This window comes from Lissotriton helveticus, chromosome 8 (genome assembly GCF_964261635.1).
Source record: "Lissotriton helveticus chromosome 8, aLisHel1.1, whole genome shotgun sequence".
Taxonomy (NCBI): domain Eukaryota; kingdom Metazoa; phylum Chordata; class Amphibia; order Caudata; family Salamandridae; genus Lissotriton; species Lissotriton helveticus.
This window is the reverse complement of record NC_136069.1, coordinates 1,580,426,524-1,580,447,829: the sequence shown is the minus strand read 5'-3', so window position 1 is coordinate 1,580,447,829 and position 21,306 is coordinate 1,580,426,524. Positions and strand designations below refer to the sequence as shown.

Here is a 21,306-nt window from a genome sequence, read left to right as displayed (position 1 = left end):
AAATCTTTTGCTTAAAAGTTCTGGAAAGCATTATGAAAGGGTTTGCAAATTTCTAAGATGATTACAAGCTGTACTGAAACCTAAAATTTAAAGTAATCAATATGGAGGGATGTTTCAAATAAAGAATAGTACACTGCTTGCAACATTAAAATCCAAATAGAAGAGGTATAAGTAGGCCAGTCTATGTCAATCAACTTCACCGCTTTTCAGCATCGGAGAGCAAGGCTTAAGCATGGGAAATCCACCCCTGCCCAGGCGTATTTGAAATCCTGGAATACATTTCTGGGTAGCTACAGAAAGTCCCAGGAAAATATACAGAAATCTGCACAGTCCTTGATTTTCATGGTAACTCCTACAGGACAATATTTATTCCTGCTATTTTTAAGACGAGCCTAGGCAGCACACATGCGCTGTCTGCAAGACCTGTTGTTATCTGCTTGTTAGACCTGGCACTTCTTGGCGTTATTACCCCAGACTTTATGCCTCTACGTCTGCTATTTTTTGGACTAACTTAGATGGTTTGGACACTTTGCCACTGCTAAACAGTGTCAAAGTGTAAGTACTGCCTGTATGAAGTAATGGAAATTGGTTGTCCATGATTGGTATTTTTGCCTTACTAGTAAAGTCACTAGAACAGTGCACTATGTGTGCTAAGGCTGGTAATGCAAATGTTACTAGTGGGCCTGCAGCACTATTTGTGCCACCCACACAAGTAGCTTTAAAAAGCAAACTCAGGTCTGCCATTGCAGGGCCTGCGCACAGTCTGTTAAACTGCCATGTTGTTCTGTCAAGTGCACTCACTTGCCAGACCTTACCCTTCCTTTTCTATACACATCAGACACCCCTATGGTATGTCTGGGGTACCCCTTCGACAGGGTGAAGTGCATGTGAAAGGTAGGACATGTACTAAGGTGTGTGTCCTGTCCTGAGGGTGAAATATTCTCCATTTTGTTTTTCACTGTTGAAATGCCATCTTGCCCATAGGATAAAATGGGAAGGCTGGGTAATATGTTTTCCTGTCTATCTTCCCAAAGGCCTAAGATAGAAAGGTGAAGTTTAGTATGCCTTAACTCACAATGTAATAACACATCTTTTTATGTAGGTGGTTTTTGCATTGAATGTTCAGAAGCCACTCTTTTACAAGTGGCTGCGTTTTTGTGCTCTGACATTTCTGTGTGTCTCTGTCTGGCTGTGGGTTGACCGTCTGGATTTGAAAGCGATAGGATATGGGAAATGTCTTGACCCAGGGGAGGAGGTGACACAGCAACAGGCTGACCTGCATCTGGAGTGTGGGGGGAAGAGAAGCCCCTAGAGGTGAAAAGGCCTGGGTTGCTGCTATAAAACAATTGGCCTATCTCCTACTGAGTGATTGAGAATCCAGACACCCACTAATCAACGGAGAAAAGCTGTCACTGGCAGGGAGGCAAACATAATTTGTTTGAACAGGGGTCAGTTCCCCCTGAAGCACAAATACTTCAAAGCCATTGAGCGGTATAACTATAAGAGCTGAAGCCCCTGAACTTTGGAGAATGGCTTGATCAATTGTGAACAAGACGGAGCTACTTCGTGGTCAAGAGGACCTTTGCCAAGGAAGAAACAACTGAAGATACTGAGGGATAGGTGTTAGACCTGGCACCATTGGCGTGGGTCTCCCTTCCATTTTTGCTGTTGCCTCATGTATTTTTGCTGGTGTTAGATGCTTTGGGACCTGTGCCACTACTGTTCAGTGCCACAGTGCAAGTGCTCCCTATTTTAAATTGATGTATGAATCAGTGGTTCCATGTTTGGCTATTTTGGTTTACTTGTCAGACCCTAAGCTAGTGCACTGAGTGTACCAGGGCGTGTAATCCAAATGCTGCTGGTGGGCCTGCAGCACTGGTTGTGCCACCCACAGAAGCAGCCTTGTAAACTGTGTCTAAGGTCTGCCATTGCAGAGCCTGCATGCAGTCTGATACTGTCATGCTGACTGGGCAAGTACACCCACTTCCCAGTCCCTAAACCTTCCATTTTCTTCATTTTAGTCACCCCTATGGTAGGCCCAAGGCAGGGTGCATTGTAAGTATAAGATAGGACAAGCCCTGGTGTGCGTGGCATGTCCTAATAGTGAATTACAGCCATTTTCGTGTTTCACTATTGCAAGGCTACCTGTTCTCCATAGGCCAGAATGGGCTGTTAGAATTGTTACATTTTATAACCCTAACAGGCTCAGAGAACATGATAGAAATTCGAGTTTAGTATGCCTGGACTCAGAATAATAAAATGCATCTTTTAGTAAAGTTTATTTTAATATTCTGTGTTTGCAAATACCACTTTTAGAAAGTTGGTATTTGCTTGTCTAACCATTCAACCCTGCCTCTGCTAGGCTGTGTATTCCTATGTCTGGTTCTTGAGAGTGACAGGGCTGGGCAATTCCAGGAGACAGCCTGAGTCACCCAGTGGTGAGTAGAGAGGTCTGCATCTTGATGGGAGGGAGGAGTGCACCTGAACTCTGAATAGGGTTGTGCCTGCCTTCCACAATGCTGGCTCCACCCCATGGGGAGACGCTGATGTCTCTGCCCTGCACACTGAAAGAAGAGAAGGAAGACTGTCAACAGAGTACTCCAGGACTGTGCTTGCCTTCCACAATGGTGGCTCCATCTCCTGTTGGGCGCCTGATGTTTCTGCTTTGCACTGTGAAAGGAGAGGAGAAGTCTGGTAAACCGAGTGCTTCAGAACTGGTTTGGACTATGGCAAAGGCCCGTCTCCCCTCAGAGAACAAAGGATTTCTGGGTAGAAATATTGGTACCCTGCTCCCATGAAATTAGATCACTCTGAACAACAAGAAGAAACCTTGACTGAGGAGAGGAACCTGAAGAAACTGAGGAGAGACTATTCCCAAGCTGAAGTGCTGCTTGGGGGGATTGTCCTGCAGTGGTTGCCTTACTGCCAAAGGAAGGAGAAAGGAACTTTTGAGTAACTTTGCTTTCAACTTGTGAAGGATCTCCAATGGCTTGGAAAAGAGCTTGCCTCCTGCTGAAGTCTCAGGGACAACAGACTTCACCCCCCAGCTCCCCAGAAATCTTGTGGAAGTGCCTGCTGCTGTTTTGGGCCTCCTGAGGAACTGCGTGTCGCAAGGAGCTGGAAGCGCGACTCAACGAGCAGAAGTGTGTCGCCGTTGCTGTGCCTGCCGCCGCAACTCCGGAGAAAGGAGGGTGTCGCCGCCGGAACTGTCGCACTGCACCGCATCGGAGAGAAGCGTGCCGCAATGAAGAGGAGCGTGTCACCGTCGTTGCTGCTGCCGTCGCAACTCCGGAGAAGGAGGGTGTCGCCACTGTGGTTGTCGCACTGCATCGCATCAGGAGAAGAATCTCGCAACGAGGTCGGAGCGTGTCGCCGTCGCTGTGCCTGCCGTTGCAACTCAGAAGCAGGAGGGTGTCGCCGCTGGAACTGTCGCATTGCACCGCATCGACCAAGAGCACCTCGCATCCCTGAGAAGTGCGCCGCCGTCGGAGCTGCTGCCGTCGCATCTTGTATGTCACCGCTGTAGTTGTTGCATCAAGCGGAAGCTTCACTCATCGTGGGAGAAGAGCGTCGCCGCTGGAGCTGCTGCCGTCGCATCTTGGATGTCGCCGCTGTAGTCCACGCATTCTTGCATCCCTGAGAAGCGTGCCGCATCTGGAAGATCTTCACGTCTTTATTTCTTTGTATCTGAACTTTGCCGCATTTCCCATAGCTGCGACATTGCTTGTCATGGAAGCGCAACGCGTCGCATCTAAGAACTGAACTGAACTAAGCTTAAATCTACCATCTTAAAGTAATCATAGTGTGTATTTTTGTTGTTTATGGTCTTGTGGTAACTCTATATAAAGTCGGCTTATTTTTTATATAAAACCTGTGTGGTGTCCATTTGTAGTGTTGTCACTGGGTTACTGTGTGTGGTCACACATGCTTAACTTACAACCCCTCTGAAGTAAAGCCTTGGCTGCTCTCACCACGCTACCTTGAGGGTGACCAGGGGTTATTTTATGGCGTAATCCCCCTTGTCCTGACTAGAGGAGAGGGTCCCTGCTTGTCACAAGTACCTACCTGTGCCAACCAGAGACCCCCAAATCTAACAATAGGACTGACCCTTGCTGTGTGATCTGGGGCTGGCCTGTAGTTTGCTGTTTCAACCAAGGAAAGGCTAAAGGGTCTTTGCTGTGTCCCCCTGCTTGAAGGACTTTGCTGTGTGCTGTGTTCTGAAGTAACTATCCCCAAGGGCCTGAGATGAGCTGGCTCCCTGTTCGAAAACACAGGAACACAAAAGTTTTTAGGAGAGTCTCAGCGTTGCTGTGTGTGCATGCCTGTTGCAGCATGACCCCCGTAAGAACTACCTGTGATCGTAGGAACCTGGCGTCCAAGTGAGTCTCAGTGGCACTGTGTGTGGGTGCTATGTGCAGCCTGAGACCTTCAGGAGGATCGGCCTGTGATTGGGGGCATCTGGAGTACAAGCAAGGATCAGCGACGCAGTGTGCGTGTGCTTTGTGCAACCTGAACTCCTTCGTGAAGATTGTCCAGTGATCGTGTGCACCGGAATCCAACTGAGTCTCATCGACGTTGTGTGCGTTGTGCACAGTGGGATTTTTGTGAGGATTTGCCTTGTTATTGTGCGCACCGGAATCCAAGTGAGTCTCATCGCCGCTGTATGCCGGTGCATTGTGCACCAGGAGACCTTTGTGAGGATTTGCCTTATCGTATTCTCTGGATTAAAGTGATTCTCAGAGACGCTGTGCGTGTGAACTTCGTGCAGCCTGAGACTTGTGTGTGGAGGGCCCAGTGATCGTGCACCCGGAGTGAAGGAAGACTCAGCGATGCTGTGTGTGTGTGTGCTTTGTGGCAGCCTGAGATCTTCATAACTGAAGCGGCCCGGACCGGCAGTCCCGGAGGAGCTGAGTTGCCAGCCCGAGCCAAGGTTGCCATTTCACAAAGCTGCAATGGAGGCCCAGCAGCTGGACGAGGAGAGGTGAGTGAGTTCGTGCCCCCCAGGTAACGTGTGTTGATTCCCGGGGCGTGGGCGCGGAGGGAGATGCTCTCGGCCTCTCTCTCATGTTGGCAGCATGAGCCTCTGGTTCGGCTTGTGTCGTGCCCCGTATTGGCAAGGGAGTGGTGGTGCAGGAGCCAGAGTGCAAAGCTGCACTTTCGGAGTACATCGTACTTTGTTGGGGGCAAATGTGGGAGGCTGACTGCAAGTCAGAAGGAAAGGCTGAGAGACCGCCTAAGGCCCGCTGATCGGGGCCTTAGTGTATTACGCATTAATCAATTTCTGCAGAACGGAGTACCTGACTCTCGTATTACACATTGCATAATTTCTGCATAACGGAGTACCTGATTAGAGTATTACGAACTGCATTATTCCTGCATAACGAACTACCTGATTAGTGTATGATTCATGGCATTTTTATCTGCATAATGGACTACCTGAGTGTCGTATGACGCATTTACTTGTTTCTGATTAACAAACTACCTGATTAGCGTATTGCCCATTGCATTCGTCCTGCATAACAAATTAACTGATGAGTGTATAGGCATTGCCTTATTTTTGTAGAATGACATATCTGGTGGTTGTCTTATGCATTGCATTATTTGATCTTGCAAAGTGCCTGGTTGTTGCGTTACGCATTGCATTCTTTTCATTGCAGAGTGTCTGATTGCTACCTTACGCATTACAGTAATTTTACATTGCAAAAGTGCCTGATTCTAGCATTACGAACTGTATGACATGATATTAGGAGTACAGGAGAATGTTTAGAAGCGCTCATTGACATCGCCAGAACTTAAAAGTCTGGCTGGCCTCACAACCGGCCAGGAGAAGTATTACACAACCTCATATGTTGGTTCTGCATCATATGGTCTTATCGTATATCTTTTTACATAAAGTTTATACTTGTTTTATAAAACTCGTATGGAGTCTATTTGTGGTGTCATCATTGGATTATTGTGAGCGTGGTTGTGAATACTTAACATATTTGCCTTGAAGCTAAGCCTGGCTGCTCGTGCTAAGCTACCGAGGGGGGTGAATGGGGCTTTCTAAGAAGGTGACCTTCCTTTCTCTGAGGTTGGAACGCGGGTCCCTACTTGGCCTAGGGTACCTACCTCAGCCAACCAGGGATCCCGGGTCGAACACTCCTCTATCGGCTTTTGGCATTGCCCTGAATTGCCAGTTGTTCGATGTTGTGCCATTTAGAGATATGGGTTTTTAATGGTGCATTGGGTCTGATTCTCCCTCCTGTGTGCGCTTGGGTCACACCCAGGCAATCTCACTCATTGTTTGCTTGTTTTGGCCATCCCAATAAGTTTGCGTGCCTCCTGGTCATCCTGATCTGACTTTTTATTTTGTAGGCTATCAACATCGTTTTAGGCTGTAGGTCATTTCATGGAGCAATGATCTGCTTGGCACCTGCAAACTGTCAAATTCTGTCCTGTAGCTTTTGAGCTATGCCAATAGCTCTAACTAAAGAAAATGTGATGCATATTGCATTTCTAATGCTTGTTGCTATTGGTGTTAAGTATGCATGAATAAAGCACAGTTATTTTTTAAGAACTGTGAGAGGGTGAGCAATGTGTTCACCATAATGTGAACTGTATTAAGGTATATACATTGCCTGGAGCCCTAACAGTGCACTTCAAAGCAGCTTCCTGGGCCAGGAAGTCTGTGAGAAGATTGCTTGCTGGTTCCTCCTGGCAGGCACATCCCACATAGAAGTTCCTCTGCTGGGAATGTTGCTTTCATGGACACTGAATAATTAACCTAATGTAATAACCATTACGTTAATTACATTGTGTTAGACTTGACAGTCTTAGGGTTGTCTTCCTCCAACTTGTTGCATGCTTCCCTCCATTTTCCTGTACTCGTTTCTGTTGGTTTTCAGACTCTGTGCACTTTACCACTTCTAACCAGTGCTAAAGTGCTTATGTTCTGCCCTTAAATATAGTAAAATTGGGCAATACCCTATTGGCATGTTTAAATTACTTATAAGTACCTAGTAAACCGCACTACATGTGTCCAGGGCCTGTAAATTAAATTCCACTATTGGGCCTGCAGCACTGATTGTGCCACCCACATATGTAGACCATTAACCATGTTTCAAGCCACCATTGCAGGGCTTGTGTGTGCAATTTACTGCCTCTGCGACTTGCCATTTGAAATCCTTTCCCAAGCCTTATAACTCCTTTTTTTCTGACACTTAAGTCACAACTAAGGTAGGCTCTACGTAACCCACAGGGCAGGGTGTTGTGTAAGTAAAATGTAGGACATGTACTTTTATGCCTTTCATGTCCTGGTAGTAACAAAAAGCTACATTTATTTTCACTACTGTGAGGCCTAACCTTCTCATAGGCTAACATAGGGAATTCCTAAAAAAAAGTGAAGCTGTAATTAATAATTAGAAAGGGACAGCTTCATCATGCTTCATATCTTTGGAAGGGTAATGATATATCCTCTTCACTGGTAAAGTTGGATTTAACATTACTATTTTAGAAATGGCACTTTTAGAAAGTGAACATTTTGCTGCTCATACTGCTCTGTATACCTTGCAGCCTGTCTTCAACACACTTCTGGACTGGGTGACAGTTACACTTTGTGCATTCCCCCCAGAGAGCGACAAACCCAGGAGGACTAGGTGTAGCTGAGTACCCATCTTCACATATCCGGATTCTGAAAGCCCTTCCTGGGCAAGAAGGGAGGAAGGTCCAAACACTTACACTTTAATCTGTAGTGTCCTGACTCCACACAAAGGAATCATTGCCCCCATTGTTAGCCTGGCAGACAGGACTAGGCTAAAAAAGATACTGGTGCACTTCAAAACCTCTTTTGGAAGTCTTCTCCACTTTAAACGCACATTTGGATGTAAGTACTGGTTCTTTCTACTCCAACAAATTAGAGACTACTGGACCTACAACTGAACCTCTGTTAGAAGAATTCTACTTGACTCAACTGGACTGATGATCTGGAAGGCCAGCTTTTATGTTTGTAACCCTTCTGCCTGCTACTCTCTGACTCTGCTTAAGAAGAGCTGGACTCTGCCTTTTTCCAAGGGATCTCCAAGGGCTTTTTGGCTTGACTCCTATTGCTTGGGATGCTAGAATATCAAAGTCAATAACCCAGATCCCCATGCCTGGCTCACTGGAAGTAGCCCAGATACTTGCAACACAGATATTGACTTATCTCCTGTCTGCGTGTTTCAGAACTGGGGCATCAACCCTGTTGCAGGAGTAAAATCGCTGTATCGCCTCAGACCAGTGCTTTAACTCCAGAAATCGACGCACCAGAGAGCATATTGCCACCACCGCAGCTTGGTCAGATTGACACATCCACCACGTCTGTGTGGCAGAATCGGGTGCACCGATAAATGCCTCTTGACTCTGGCACCCATCTAAGGAACTGACACATCGCCTTCACTGTGTGGAGAAGATCAAAGCATCTTCCTGCTAGTGAACAGGAAAGGTACTTGGTTCACTGGAGCCTGCATGGATCCTGTATCTGGCTGGAGGTCCATGGGGGTTGGCTTGAACTTTGACTTTGCCCCTGTCCAGCACGACCTAAAAAACCTTTTTAGCACTACTTGCTTCCAAGCACGTTACTGCATTTATTTCTTCAAATTCAATATCTCAACTTTTATATGTCAGAATGTTGTTGTTTTAGTCTTGATTTATTTATTACATTCTACTTTATTTTTCTAAGCCATTGTGGAGTCTTTCTGTGTTGTTTTCACTGTGCTACTGATTGAGTTATTGCACAAATACTTTACACATTGCCTTCTAAGTTAAGCCTGCCTGCTCTGTGTCAAGGTACCAGAGGGTGAGCACAGGACAATTTAGGTTGTGTTGTGACTTACCCTGACTCGGTTTGGGGTCCCTACTTGGACAGGGTGCAGAGCCAACTAGAGACCCCATTTTTAACACATTGTTCTACCTCTGGCAGTGCTCTGTAGCTCAAATATTCCTCATTCTTCACATTGCTGACTATGCAGAAGGAGCAATTCTTGTTTTGCAAGGTATATCTCCTGTGTTTCTCTGTATTTTCCAATTGGGGCAGACAGGTGCAAAAATGGTAGAAGTGCCTGCAGTTATGCATCCATTTACTCTGGACTGAAAAAACAGAATTTCACCCATCACTAGGGTGTTCCTCACTTTGGTGAGGCAATTGAATATTGGCCTTTAATAAGCAATAAGTAATGTATTCTTTCAGGGTGTTAATCTACCTGCAAAACCTTTGTGAATGTTTGTAACACATTCTAATTTCCTTATGCCTAAATTTACAACTGTCGCAAATTGACCTTACTTGAGCTACACCACACCACACAACATGGAATGAGTCTTCAAATGTGCCTCCTGAAAGGTCTCATGCACACCCCCACACCCTACAACCATCACCCCACTTACACTTACAAAAACCACAAAATCATGCTCACACAGACAAAACACCACCCTAACAACGCTCCAGACTCACATGCATGCTCTTTAACACCTACTCACTCACCAAACATTCCATGGTAATATGAGGACCTACTTCATGAACATGCTCCTGGCTCACCGTTTTTCTCTCTGACTCATGGCTAAACTCAACCTCGGCACCAGACGTTGCTACAGCAGTCCTGTCCAGCTACAAGATTGCTAGGCAAAACCATCAGAACAAGTCCAGTGGTGGAGTCACCAACCTATTCAAAGATACCATCAGCTGTACCACTTACATGAACATTCCACGATCTACATAGAACAACTCAATTTCAAGATACTCATTACATCCAACTTTTAACTGGGTGGCACCCTCACATACAGACCACTAGGACCCTGCACTAATTTTTCCAGCTACATCACATACTTCGTTACACCCCTCACCATCAACGACAGAACCTTGATCTTCCTCAACGATCTTAACTTTCATCTAGAGGGCGGCAGTGACAAAAACTCTATGGTCCTTCTAGAAAACCTCAGAAACCTTGGCCCCATCCAGCATGTTTCTAAACTCACCCACGCCGCCGCATACCAGTTGGACCTCCTCAATCAGCAACATTGCAGTCAACAAGCCAACAACTTTGACCTGGACAGACCACACACTTAGTTTCAGCATACCCATCCTGCACCATCACAGACCTACCTCCACTTTAACACCCTGCTTTAGCTGCAAAAGCATTTCAAAAGAGGAGTGGTGTAGTGTAGTTCCTATATTCCCAATTGCTCCGTGCATTGGAATAATATATCCTATAAATTTGACGTAGGGCTTAGGTCAATAGGTCTCTATCGAATATACAAAACTTAATTGTGAGTGCCAGCTAGCTCAGAGGTCACTAGAAACTTTCTCGAATTCACAAGAAGGGATTAATTTCTGACAACCACATAAAAATGACAACTTTGTTTCCCTAAGAATAAGAATATATCTCTCAGAGTCGTGGAAACAATAGATAAGTATTTCACTCAGTCAATCGTGCATGATTCGTTTCTACAGAGTTGCAGAGAAATAGAGAGATGGGTGTTTTCAATAAAAGGTTTATTGAACGGTCTTCTTTCTCATGCAAGAGATATGAACTGCTATAATCGTTAGACAGAATGCAAAGTATAATACGTACAGCGAGAATAGTATTATGAAATAATACTGTAACAGCATGGTATGGTTTCTAAGCCATAAAATACAAATATAATTAACATAGACTAAAATACTCAACTGGTGCTTCTAAAATACGCCTACCCCAGTGTTCCTAACCTAGGTCTAGTACGAGGGAAGAAGTAAGTATTTTTTTAGCATAGGTTTAATTTTTTTTGGCAAGCATCTACCAAAGGATTCTCTAGGTTCTAATCAGCTCCATACCTTAGAATGAAGGAGGTCTGGTATTTCTTTCTCTGGACTCGATTTCCCAACATCCCGCAAGGGGAGTCAGAAACACTGGAGCTGGATTTCTCAGCAGAGGAGGGCATCTTCCTGATCAGTGCATCAACTGGAGAGTCGGCTTCCTTCGGCACTTGCTGTAGCGAGCTTCGTCGGGCAAGTAGGCTGTCAATCTGCTCCAAACCACTGTGCTTTGCCATAGCAAGTGAAGGTATATTTATACCTTGAAGGTGTTTAGGAATGCCATGTTTGACGTAAATTCGGGCATATGAACGTCATGAATGAACCCCTAAGGAATAGATGTTCATTGTAAAACTAACTGAGTTCTTGGAGAAATCCGTATTCAAGCAAGGGGAAGTCCCTGGCGGCTTAAGCTGGTATTCCTAGAAATCATTGTGACGTTTGGTGAACGGATGGAAGTAGCCATGACTGTATTTGAGTTGCATGGGCTATGCCTAAATAAGGGCTTGATTTCCATGCCTATATAAGGGCAAAGTGAATTGGACCTATATAAGGGCATGAATCGGGAAAATTATATTGGAACGTAAAACACCACACAACAGTGGGCTTTGGTCATCTCGGAGAACTGGCCTGAGAACACGAGTAACTTATTGAAATTCACCAAGAACCTCAACAGCTGGATCACCCCATACACCAACACTGTGGCTCAACTCAAGCATAACTCAACAGCATGAGTTTGACGACATGCCAGCTTGTACAGAGAGGAACTCAGGCTGACCAAACACCACTACAAAAAACTTGAGCACAAATAGAGAACAAGTCGAGACACAGCAGATAAAGACAACTTCAAATAATTCCTAAGATGCATCCACCAGCAGATACGGAACAGCAAGTGCACAGCTCTTCTAGATCACATCAATGTCAGCACTAAAAGCAGCACGAAGTCTCCCCATCATCAAAGATTTCACTGCGCCTCCTGCCACCTCCAACAGCATCACCCCATCACAATACGTTTGCAATAAGCTCTCATAATGCTTCTGTAACAAAATTACCTCCATATATCGCAACTTCGACCCTCAAACAGATCCCGTCATGGTTGCGCCTCAACTTTCCATCATAGCTGATGAGCGAACCCTGACCTCGTGGCCTGTCGTAACTTTTGTCAAAATTGCTACCACCATGAAGGCCATCTCTTCAAGGACTCCATCGAACCCTTGTCACTAAATGACTCCTGTCAATCACCAAAGCACACATTCGTCCTCATTTCCCTACATAGTCTCAGCCACAGTCTTGGAAAACCGGAACATGCCACTGTCATGCCCCTGCTAAATAAATCATTTTCCAACCCAGTCATGCTTTCTCTCTATTGACCCACCCCCCCTCCTACCATACCCAGCAAAGGTCTTAGAGTAACTAATGAACTGATGCCTCATCCAACTACCTCAGCAAACACCAGCACCTTGACGCCAGGCAGTCTGTATTTAGGCCCAACCACAATAGAGAAACAACACTCATCGCTGCCACAGTTGACATCTACATGATCCTTACAAAGGAGAAAGGAAGTCCTTTTTCTCATGGACATTTTTTCATGATATCACAACCTATCCTCATCAGTTGCCTACATGAAGTTGCCATCCAAGGGCCCTGTCTATCCTGGATCTGCTCCTTCTTAATGAATAGGACACAAGCTGTCAGCCTGGCACCTCACACCTTGGAAGCCTGCAAACTCATCTATGGGTGCCTCAAGGCTAATCACTGAGCCCCACTCTTTTCAAAGCATACATAATGCCTCTAGCTATGTCATTCATGCTGTCACGTCTAATTCCTCAGGAGCAGTATGCACAATATGCCCACCTTTCGGCAGCACCGACTCTGTACTTTGCAACAGAAGGTCAGAGTGGCCAGATGGGGGGAAGGGTTATAGGGAGGGTACTGTGGGGAGGGAGACCTGAAACAAGATAGCATGCAATTAACTGTTTGATGTTAAGTCACTGTTTCATAAGGTGGTTAATATTCTTCAATAGAAAGGTGTTCTTACCTGTAAGAAAAAACAAATTAAACTTTGATTTCTAGTACCAGTGTAGGAGCTTCTATTTTGTAGAGACTGATGAAATTACTGTGCTTTCATCCCGTGGTTTGATTACACTCCTTGAAGTTCTAAAGACTCACAGCACTGGTTATATTTCACCTTTCATCAGTTATTGCTGTTCATGTATCTTAATATATTGTTTTGTCTGTTTCTTATATATTGTTCATGACATGACATAGGACATAGGAATGTTCCAGAATGGTGTCCATAAATAAACAATAATAGTTACAGAAATAAAATAAATAACTTTCATTAGGTAACAGTGCTCTCCAGTGTCTGATTGATTTAGGAACTGCACCCAATGTTGTGATTTTCTCTTTCCTTGTGTCAGTACCAGTGCTTTATATGGGCTGGTACTGTCCGGTACATAGTACCGGCACTTTTTATTTTGAGTCGGAGAGTACCAACACTTCTCAAGAGATATGCTATACTTTTAGTTGGAGAGTACTAGCACGTCTCAGAAACAAGCAGGTACTCTGGTACAGAGTATCTTCACTTCTATTTTTCCATTTCAAGCACTGGTCAGTACAAACATCAAATGCTAATTGATTTTAAAATGCTACTCTGTGCTGAAACCGACAAGCTGACATTCACAGCAATCCAAAAATGCAACAAAGATGTCCCCTACCTGTCTCTGTGATCCAGGACTTGGAAAAAACTTCGAGGATGAGAATCCCAGAGTTGCTGCCAAAGAATACGCCTACAGCAGGAAGACAGGGAGGAACTCGGAACCCCACCGCATACAAGACAGGATCTTCAATAAGGAGCATGAGCTTGGAGATGTGACAGTTATTTATAGTGTCAGCCATGCCCAAGATGGCTGATGTGATTCGTTCATGTTTTTTGACGTTCCATGGAGCGTCTCACTTGACTTGTTACAAAACACCATAAAGCAAAGCATAAAATAAAAAGAAAAGGCATAAACAAACAATACAATTAATAACATAACAATGTTAGTGCAAGATGGCCATTTACCTACTCATGAATGTTCCAACGTATATATTCTCTGCCATAATACCTAAATTGAACACATGTGTACACATAATACAAAGCAGGTATAACATATGAGTTTTCTTCAGTGTTTCCCATGTTACCCATGGGAGTGACCATGACACATGCACAAAATATCAACATCCTCTACTATGCAAACCGCACACAACTCGTACTCTCCCTCTCGGACAAGATCCCCAGCACAAGACACCAGTTCACTGCCTGCAAAATCGAAGTTGCTAATTGGATGAAAGCCAACTGTCTCAAGGTCACCATCAAGAAGACAGGAGTAGTGATCTTTATCAATAACACCTCTCCAGGGGAGTCCAACTGGTGGCCAGCTGAACTAGAACCCACACCCAGACCTCACATCAAGAACCTCAGAATAATCTTTGACCGCAAACCTCTGTCACTGGATCTTACTTGCACACCATGATGATGCTGAAGAAAATCTTTAAATGGCCCTCAAACAACATTAGAAAAACTGTGAATCCTGCCCTAATCATCAGCAAGAAGGACTGTGTGAACACCTGTTAGAACTTGGGAGATTGGATGACTGGGTTGTGAGCCCTGGTCAAGCAGCAGCCACTATCCATGTCAGGGAGAGGCACAAGTCAACTCCAGAGGTGGCTTGGCACAAAAAGCAGTCTGACTTAACTTAGAGGTGGTGTGTAAGGTATTCATGCAAATAGAACAATTGATGGATGGGATGCTGAACAATGTTAAACATTAACCCCCAGTACAGAGGTTGGGCATAAATCCATAATTTTTTGGAACACCATGCCACCCCAGTTTGTACCCAGCCATATGCAATCATTCTTTACCCTGCTCGCCATTTGTAACAGTCCAGCCCAAACAGCCAGGTCAGTCCCTCCTTGGACTGGAACCAAGCATTTTGAGACCGGTTTCTGGGTATCACCCCTCATCAGCCAGACCAGCTTGACTCCAGTGGCATGTTGAGCACAGGACCCATATCTGAGCACACCCTTTCTACTTAGTGGGACAAATACAAAAAGAATGATTGATATATGCAACGCTAAATAATGTCAAAAATTCACCCCTGTACAGAGATCTAGGCCTTAATCCATCGTACTTGTTTTTGGTTCAGGGAGTCCCTGGACTGCAATTCGAGCTAGACTGTTCCAATGGGAAGCGGGGTCAAGACTGATTTGCATATGACTGGGTCTAAACTGGAATGACATAGTGTGCAAATAAACAATAGATTTATGCCCATATCTCTGTCCAGTCTAGGTCCTGAAGAGAACCCTGAAGACATAGGGGTACGTAATGTGTCAATGAGAATGGCCAGGGCAACATCTGAAGAGTTAACGTGACAGTTACTGGAATATACAACTAAAGTGTCCACCCCACGCCTGACCACTATAGTATGAATCCCCAAAGCCTGTTCCAGGAGTGTCACATCTTTTCCAACTTTTTGTGACAGTTTTTCTCTGGTTCCCCTTATTAGGTAGACTGGCATTGACACACCAATTCCACCATTGAAATTGTGTCATAACAAATGTTTTAAGTTGGTTTGTGAAATAATGGTGGTATTTGATGTTTTACAATGTCTTGTATGTTTTAATGTTTAATCACATATGTTCCAAGATGTTTTAATGGTTAGTCATACATGTTTTATGGTTTTGTTTCTCATTTCTATGGGATTAACACATTTTCCTTGATTTAGAGGACATTGTCCAATATGACATACCTAATTGTAACAAATGAATGTTCAATAAGGTTGAATTATATGTGAAATAAATACACAGACCAAGGTATGAATTAATTTGACTTGGTTATTGTAAAGTAAGTCACTTCTAACTGTCAGAGCCTGTTCTCTTTGTTATAAAATTATATTGAAGGGGCCCATTCTGGCTGGGTTTTACAGGGTCAAACCCCTATTTCATTAACTTCCTAAATGTGGCATCTTCATATTGTTATGAAAAAAACAAGACTTTACCATTGAAAAGGATGTATCATTGCAATATCATAGACACCAAGCATGATATATTTACCTGGTCCCAATTGGGAATTACAGCTTATTAAATGTAATAAGGAATCTACAATGGAATACAATAGGAGGTGTCGGCCTCCCAGTAGTGAGAAAGGAATTTAGACGTTTTTCACTACCAAGACAAGTAAAACTTAGAAGTACATGTCCAACTTTTTAATTTCACAACAGTCAACCCTATTGGTTACTTAGGGCCTACTTTAGGGGTGACTTATATTTATTATAATGGGAGTTGAAGGCTTGGCAAGGGGGGTTTAATACCAAGTAAACATGTCAGCTTAAACCTGCATTCAGGCTGCAATGGCAGGCATGGACAATACATAGGTAGCATAATCAGTGCTGCAGGCCCACTAAAAGCATTTTGTTTACAGGACCTGAGAATACATTATACTACTCTACAACGGACTTACAAATAAACTAAATTTGTCAATTGGGTGTAAGTCAATTAAACCATGTTTAAAGGAGAGAGCACAAGCACATTAGCACTGGTTAGCAGTGGTAAAGTGCACAAGAAAATGAGTTCAGCAAAACCTTTAGGAAAAAAGGCAAAACGTTTGCGGGTGAGCCTGCAGAGAGGGCCAGGTCCAACAAAACCCTTCATGCTGGGATAACCAAGCAGCTGACTAGAAGACTACAAGCCTTCCAACTCAGCAGTCAGAATTATTGTCAACGTCCCTCTCAGAACTCACATCATGGCACACCTCAGGGAAATATAGTGGTACCCGATAGACAAACCTGCAGAATTCGAACTCCTCCCACACACATTCAAGGCAGTACACAGCTCAGGCCCCACCTACTAGAACAGCCGCATTTCCCTTATCAACCACCCAAGACACTTTGAGATGGAGTACCTACATATAACCAGGTCTTAAGGATGTTTTTGATTCAGGACTTATGTTTCAAAGGCAGAGAGAGGGAAAAGTAATCTTATTGAAATAGAAGTAATCTCATTGAAATACCATATTCAAATGTGGAACTTAGCTTGAGCGTTGACATTGCATGAAAAATTGCAGAGAGGTCATCGACCTTAGCAGTAAAGAAAATTAAGATTTTGCATTGAATATGTTATTGGCATGGTCGTCATCAATTTCCAAGAAGTACTTGTATACATTTGAAAAAGTACTTTTACAGATCGCTTGCTCATGTTTGTTCTGTCAATTTTCTTTAGTCTTCCCCAAGGTTTTAGTGAAAATCCTAAAGAATCCTGTCTGTGTGCTGGTGATTTTGGGTCAGGTGACTCTATCTGCAATGGTGGCTGGTATAATGGTATTCATGGCCAAATATATGGAGAAGCAGTTCTCTATCACAGTGTCGATGGCTAGCCTGATAATGGGTAAGTTGAGCAAAAAATTGTGGAACGTTACTTCCCATATGTCTCTTGCCATGAAAGTATCTTGCTGAATTTTCAGCTGTACAATCTGGTAGCAATCATAGCCACAATTTAATATGAAGATTAACTAAAGTTAGGGTCACTGGAATACATTTTGCGGGTTTATGCATCACATTCTATGGCAGTATTATTTTGATGTTTCATTGTTTAACTACACATTAACGGCGGCTGGGAACAGATTTACCCTGAATTGCATCAGCTTAACATCTGATAGCAGTAATGGGTAACTGCAACATGACTAGGTAATCTTTGCTAAAGTTTGTTGCCACTGTGTGGCAGTACACGTAGAGCTTTTAAGTGTTTTTATGCGTCTCACGTAGGAAATAGAGCGCGTATCATGCCACAATCAAATGTGATTCTACCATTAAAAGAAGACTGGGCAAAAATAAAGCTTTCCATAATGGGAATTTGCATGTAAAAGTAAATATTGTTTTGCATATATGTTCTCAGCCAAAGGCCTCTGCTTTTGAAAACTTCTATTGACATCTTGTGTGGCGCAGAATGGTATAGATAAACTTATTTTCAGACACCTGCATAAGGTATATGTAGGCTTTCCTGTTTTCAGCTTCTATTTTTGGTAAATTCTGGTGGTGTTTTTTCAGTGTTTTCAAGTGATTTCAATACCTTAAAAAACAGTGGTTATCAGTGGTTACACATTTTTACACCATTAAAAACAACAGAAACAGTGTTTTTATGCTGTTAATAGAACTTTTTGCTTTTATTATGGCTTGCTTTCTGCACTGAGAGTGCATGGTACATAGACAGTGTACCTACAGTGTAAATGAGGTCCAAATACATTTTTGTAAATCAAACTTATTGTAGTACACCACACATTACTTCTTCAGTGATCCTTTGGTCATGCACGCTTGCTCTTTCCTTCCCATGTACACTTTTATCTGTGTAACATTGGCACTTGAGACAGGCAACGCCAAAATAACCAGTATACAATTTGCTAACTCTGGCCACTGACATAGCTTTCCATGCCAATACTTGTGCACCTGAAGATTGTGATTCGCTGTGACACATTCTGCAACACATATGTTGAACTGGGCACATATGCCCTCAGACTTATTGAAGCGGTCAAACATGAGGCAGCACTTTTAAAACTCTATGGAAGGGATATATAACTTGCGCAGAGTACCACATTGAGGCCTCATTGACTTCAAAAACCATGGTTGGTGAAGGACTATTTCTCATACATTGTAAAATAAAAGTTCCTGAAGTGCTCACATGTCTTTGCTTACCAAGTGGCATGCACTCTAACATGAAATATGTTGTAGCGCCAAAGTCACTAATAGTGTCACCCAGCCTACTCTAAAGGAGATGTTTCACATCTACACCAATTATGCTGAACACTTGGTAGACAAGGGTGTTTTCAAACTCTGTTTTTTTTATTATGTCCACTAGAGCAGTCGTTCTTCCCTGTAAAAATCTAAGAATGCAGTAGAGTGTAAATTGTTTTCAAATCACTATCAATATGTGACCAAAGATCCTCACATATCTTCACATATCATCACTCAGCAAAAGTTATGGAAACATTGCCACAAGGATAATATAGCATTCATGGCCTTTAGGACTGAGAACCACCAGCTAAGTGACACAATTGGGATGACTCTTTCGTTGATGCCACACAAAACACAAAATGAGAATTATTTGTGTCTGAGTTTCTGTGCATAACAGAACAGTGCACCAGAATGGTCTGAAAAGTCAATAGAATTCTTCATTAACACTGTAGATTGTAAAGATGCTTTCCGCATACCATCTAACAAGTGGCAAGGATCTCTTACAGGGAAGCACTTCAGCTCAGGTATCTATTTTGCCAGGTCATCACACAACTTTTTCATATAGGTAGCTGAAACACTGCAAATACTAACAAAATCACTCCAATCTTTGTTGAACTTGGCAAAACATTGTGCAGCAGCATTCTAAGTGACACTGCATTCCAAGTTTTCCAATAGTCTGGTGTCATGCTTTCACTAGTATCCCAAACGCTTTGTGACTGCACACTTTTCCCATATACCTGTCACTATTTCTTGCATTGAATGTTTAAAACCTTGGGTGTTTTGCAACTCACCAATATCAATACTGACTCCCTAGAAATGGGGGCTGATGTATCAAGGGTTTTTACCCATTCTCTGTTAGTAAATGTGATGGTACATATTGGGAAAGATTCTTATGGAACCTATATTTTCCCATCAGTTAAAGACTCAAACGTAGCCAAAAAATCAAATATGATTTTGATGTTTCCTGATACTCTACAGTTTATAAAATATATAAACAGCATGCTTCTAACCCCTGTATCTTTGGACCAAAGTCCACAAAACTGAAAAAAGGTAAAAGAAACAATATTTTAGTGACATCCTTAAACAACAAACTCAAGCAGAATAATGTTAACCCAGTCTTTCTTACTGCTACCTTATATAACAAAGTTACATTGTACTGGCCTCTTCAGGAAGAAATAAAAAAGACTCTTTCATTCTCCTTTTCCTTCATTTGAATGGCATTTAGTTTGTGGTTATGCAGGTTTTTTTTCGGTGGTTATATGTTTACATGAGGGCTGTTTCACTTCCAGTGGGGCTTTATCAGTTATTATAGGTTTAAACCTAAAACCGAACAGCCTAGGTATATGTGGTAGTGTCAATGGAATAGCAGACTATAAGTTCTATTGCCATAGTCTGGCCATAGAGTATTCATGCCCAAATTGCCTGTTTGAAATCTTTGTCTGGAATGACTATTTGGAATTTCAAGCAAACTAAGGTGGAATTGAGCTTGGTTGCCTAGATTGTTTCTGTGATACTCTAGGGTCAGGTACCTACCCAGTATGTGGCCAAGGTGAATAGGACACTTTACCTTGCACACTTTTACTCCATGTGACATTCCCCACAGTTTTTACACCACAAAAAATGTTATAACGCAGGGCTTTCCAACGCAATTAATTACAAGGCATTCCCCATTACAACACAATTTACTATTCTAACTCCATGGGGGTATCACTTTCGGGGAATGCGTTATAATAGTTTGCAGTGTAAAGTCCTGCGTTGTAAAATATTTTGTGGTGTAAAAAATGCCGGGTAATGGCATGCAGGAAATGGCGTGCGGAGTAATACATGTGGGGTAAAGGATGTTTCCCAGCCGAGGCATTGGGTGCCTTCTACAATGTTCACATTACTTCCCAATTCTTGTATCTCTTAAAGCCAGTTTTGTGTAGGAGTTTAAAAAAAATAAAAAATAAATGCAATCAACCAGAGAGAAAGGGTCAAAAAGGACACTCTTGTACCCCTCAAAAGTAACAGTAGCAAACAACGAAAGAGTGACCGCATCAATAGAAGTAAGAACAAGTCATGGAGTAATTATAGTTCATACCACCAGGACAGGTACGGAAACAATAGGAGGGTTAGGTGAACATGCAATGTGAAAAGAAAAGAACCCTCAGGCACCCACAAAATGTCGGTAGCCAATTGTCTTCATTGGGTTCTTGTTGAAAGAATAATATCAAAAGTGTGGTGAAGTAGTGAATTAAAAAGAGTGTGGACTACTCCCCAAACTGAAACACTTTTTAATAAGAGGGTAGTTCTAACTCTAATAAAACCAGTGAAAAATTAGCGGACTTATAAGTGGTTAAGTTAATTTGAACCTTCAAGTCCTATAAAGATCTATAAAAAAGAAAAGGTCAACATGTTTCTGCTGATGAGCCAATAGTCAGCTCAGCATTCATCAGGACCGAGAAATACCATCCTCACTCCATGGATGACACACACTAAGGTGCCAAAACCATATGGAGTGGGCAGGGACATTTATACAACCTTCACTGTGAGAGTTGCACAAATGTTGTCTCCTACGGCCTCTCCAAAATGTGAGAGACAGGCGAATCTGCAATATATAAACACAATCACAACAACAGATTTATAAGCAGTATCCCTTTAGGAGAAGCAAAAACAGTATTACTTATTTGCAAATATCATTGTTCAACTTAAAACCTCCCCAGTCAAACCATCATGTTATTGGAAATAGTACAGAAGACATTT

At 43.0% G+C, this 21,306-nt stretch overlaps 1 protein-coding gene across 1 annotated transcript in view; it reads left to right on the top strand.

Moving 5' to 3' along the window:
• Window positions 1-21,306, top strand: part of LOC144773949 (solute carrier organic anion transporter family member 2B1-like) — a 560,363-nt gene that overhangs the window by 353,978 nt on the left and 185,079 nt on the right. The window contains exon 8 of the mRNA XM_078659003.1: window positions 17,060-17,224. Coding sequence (XP_078515129.1) covers window positions 17,060-17,224 — 165 coding nt within the window. The remainder of the gene's footprint in view (window positions 1-17,059; window positions 17,225-21,306) is intronic.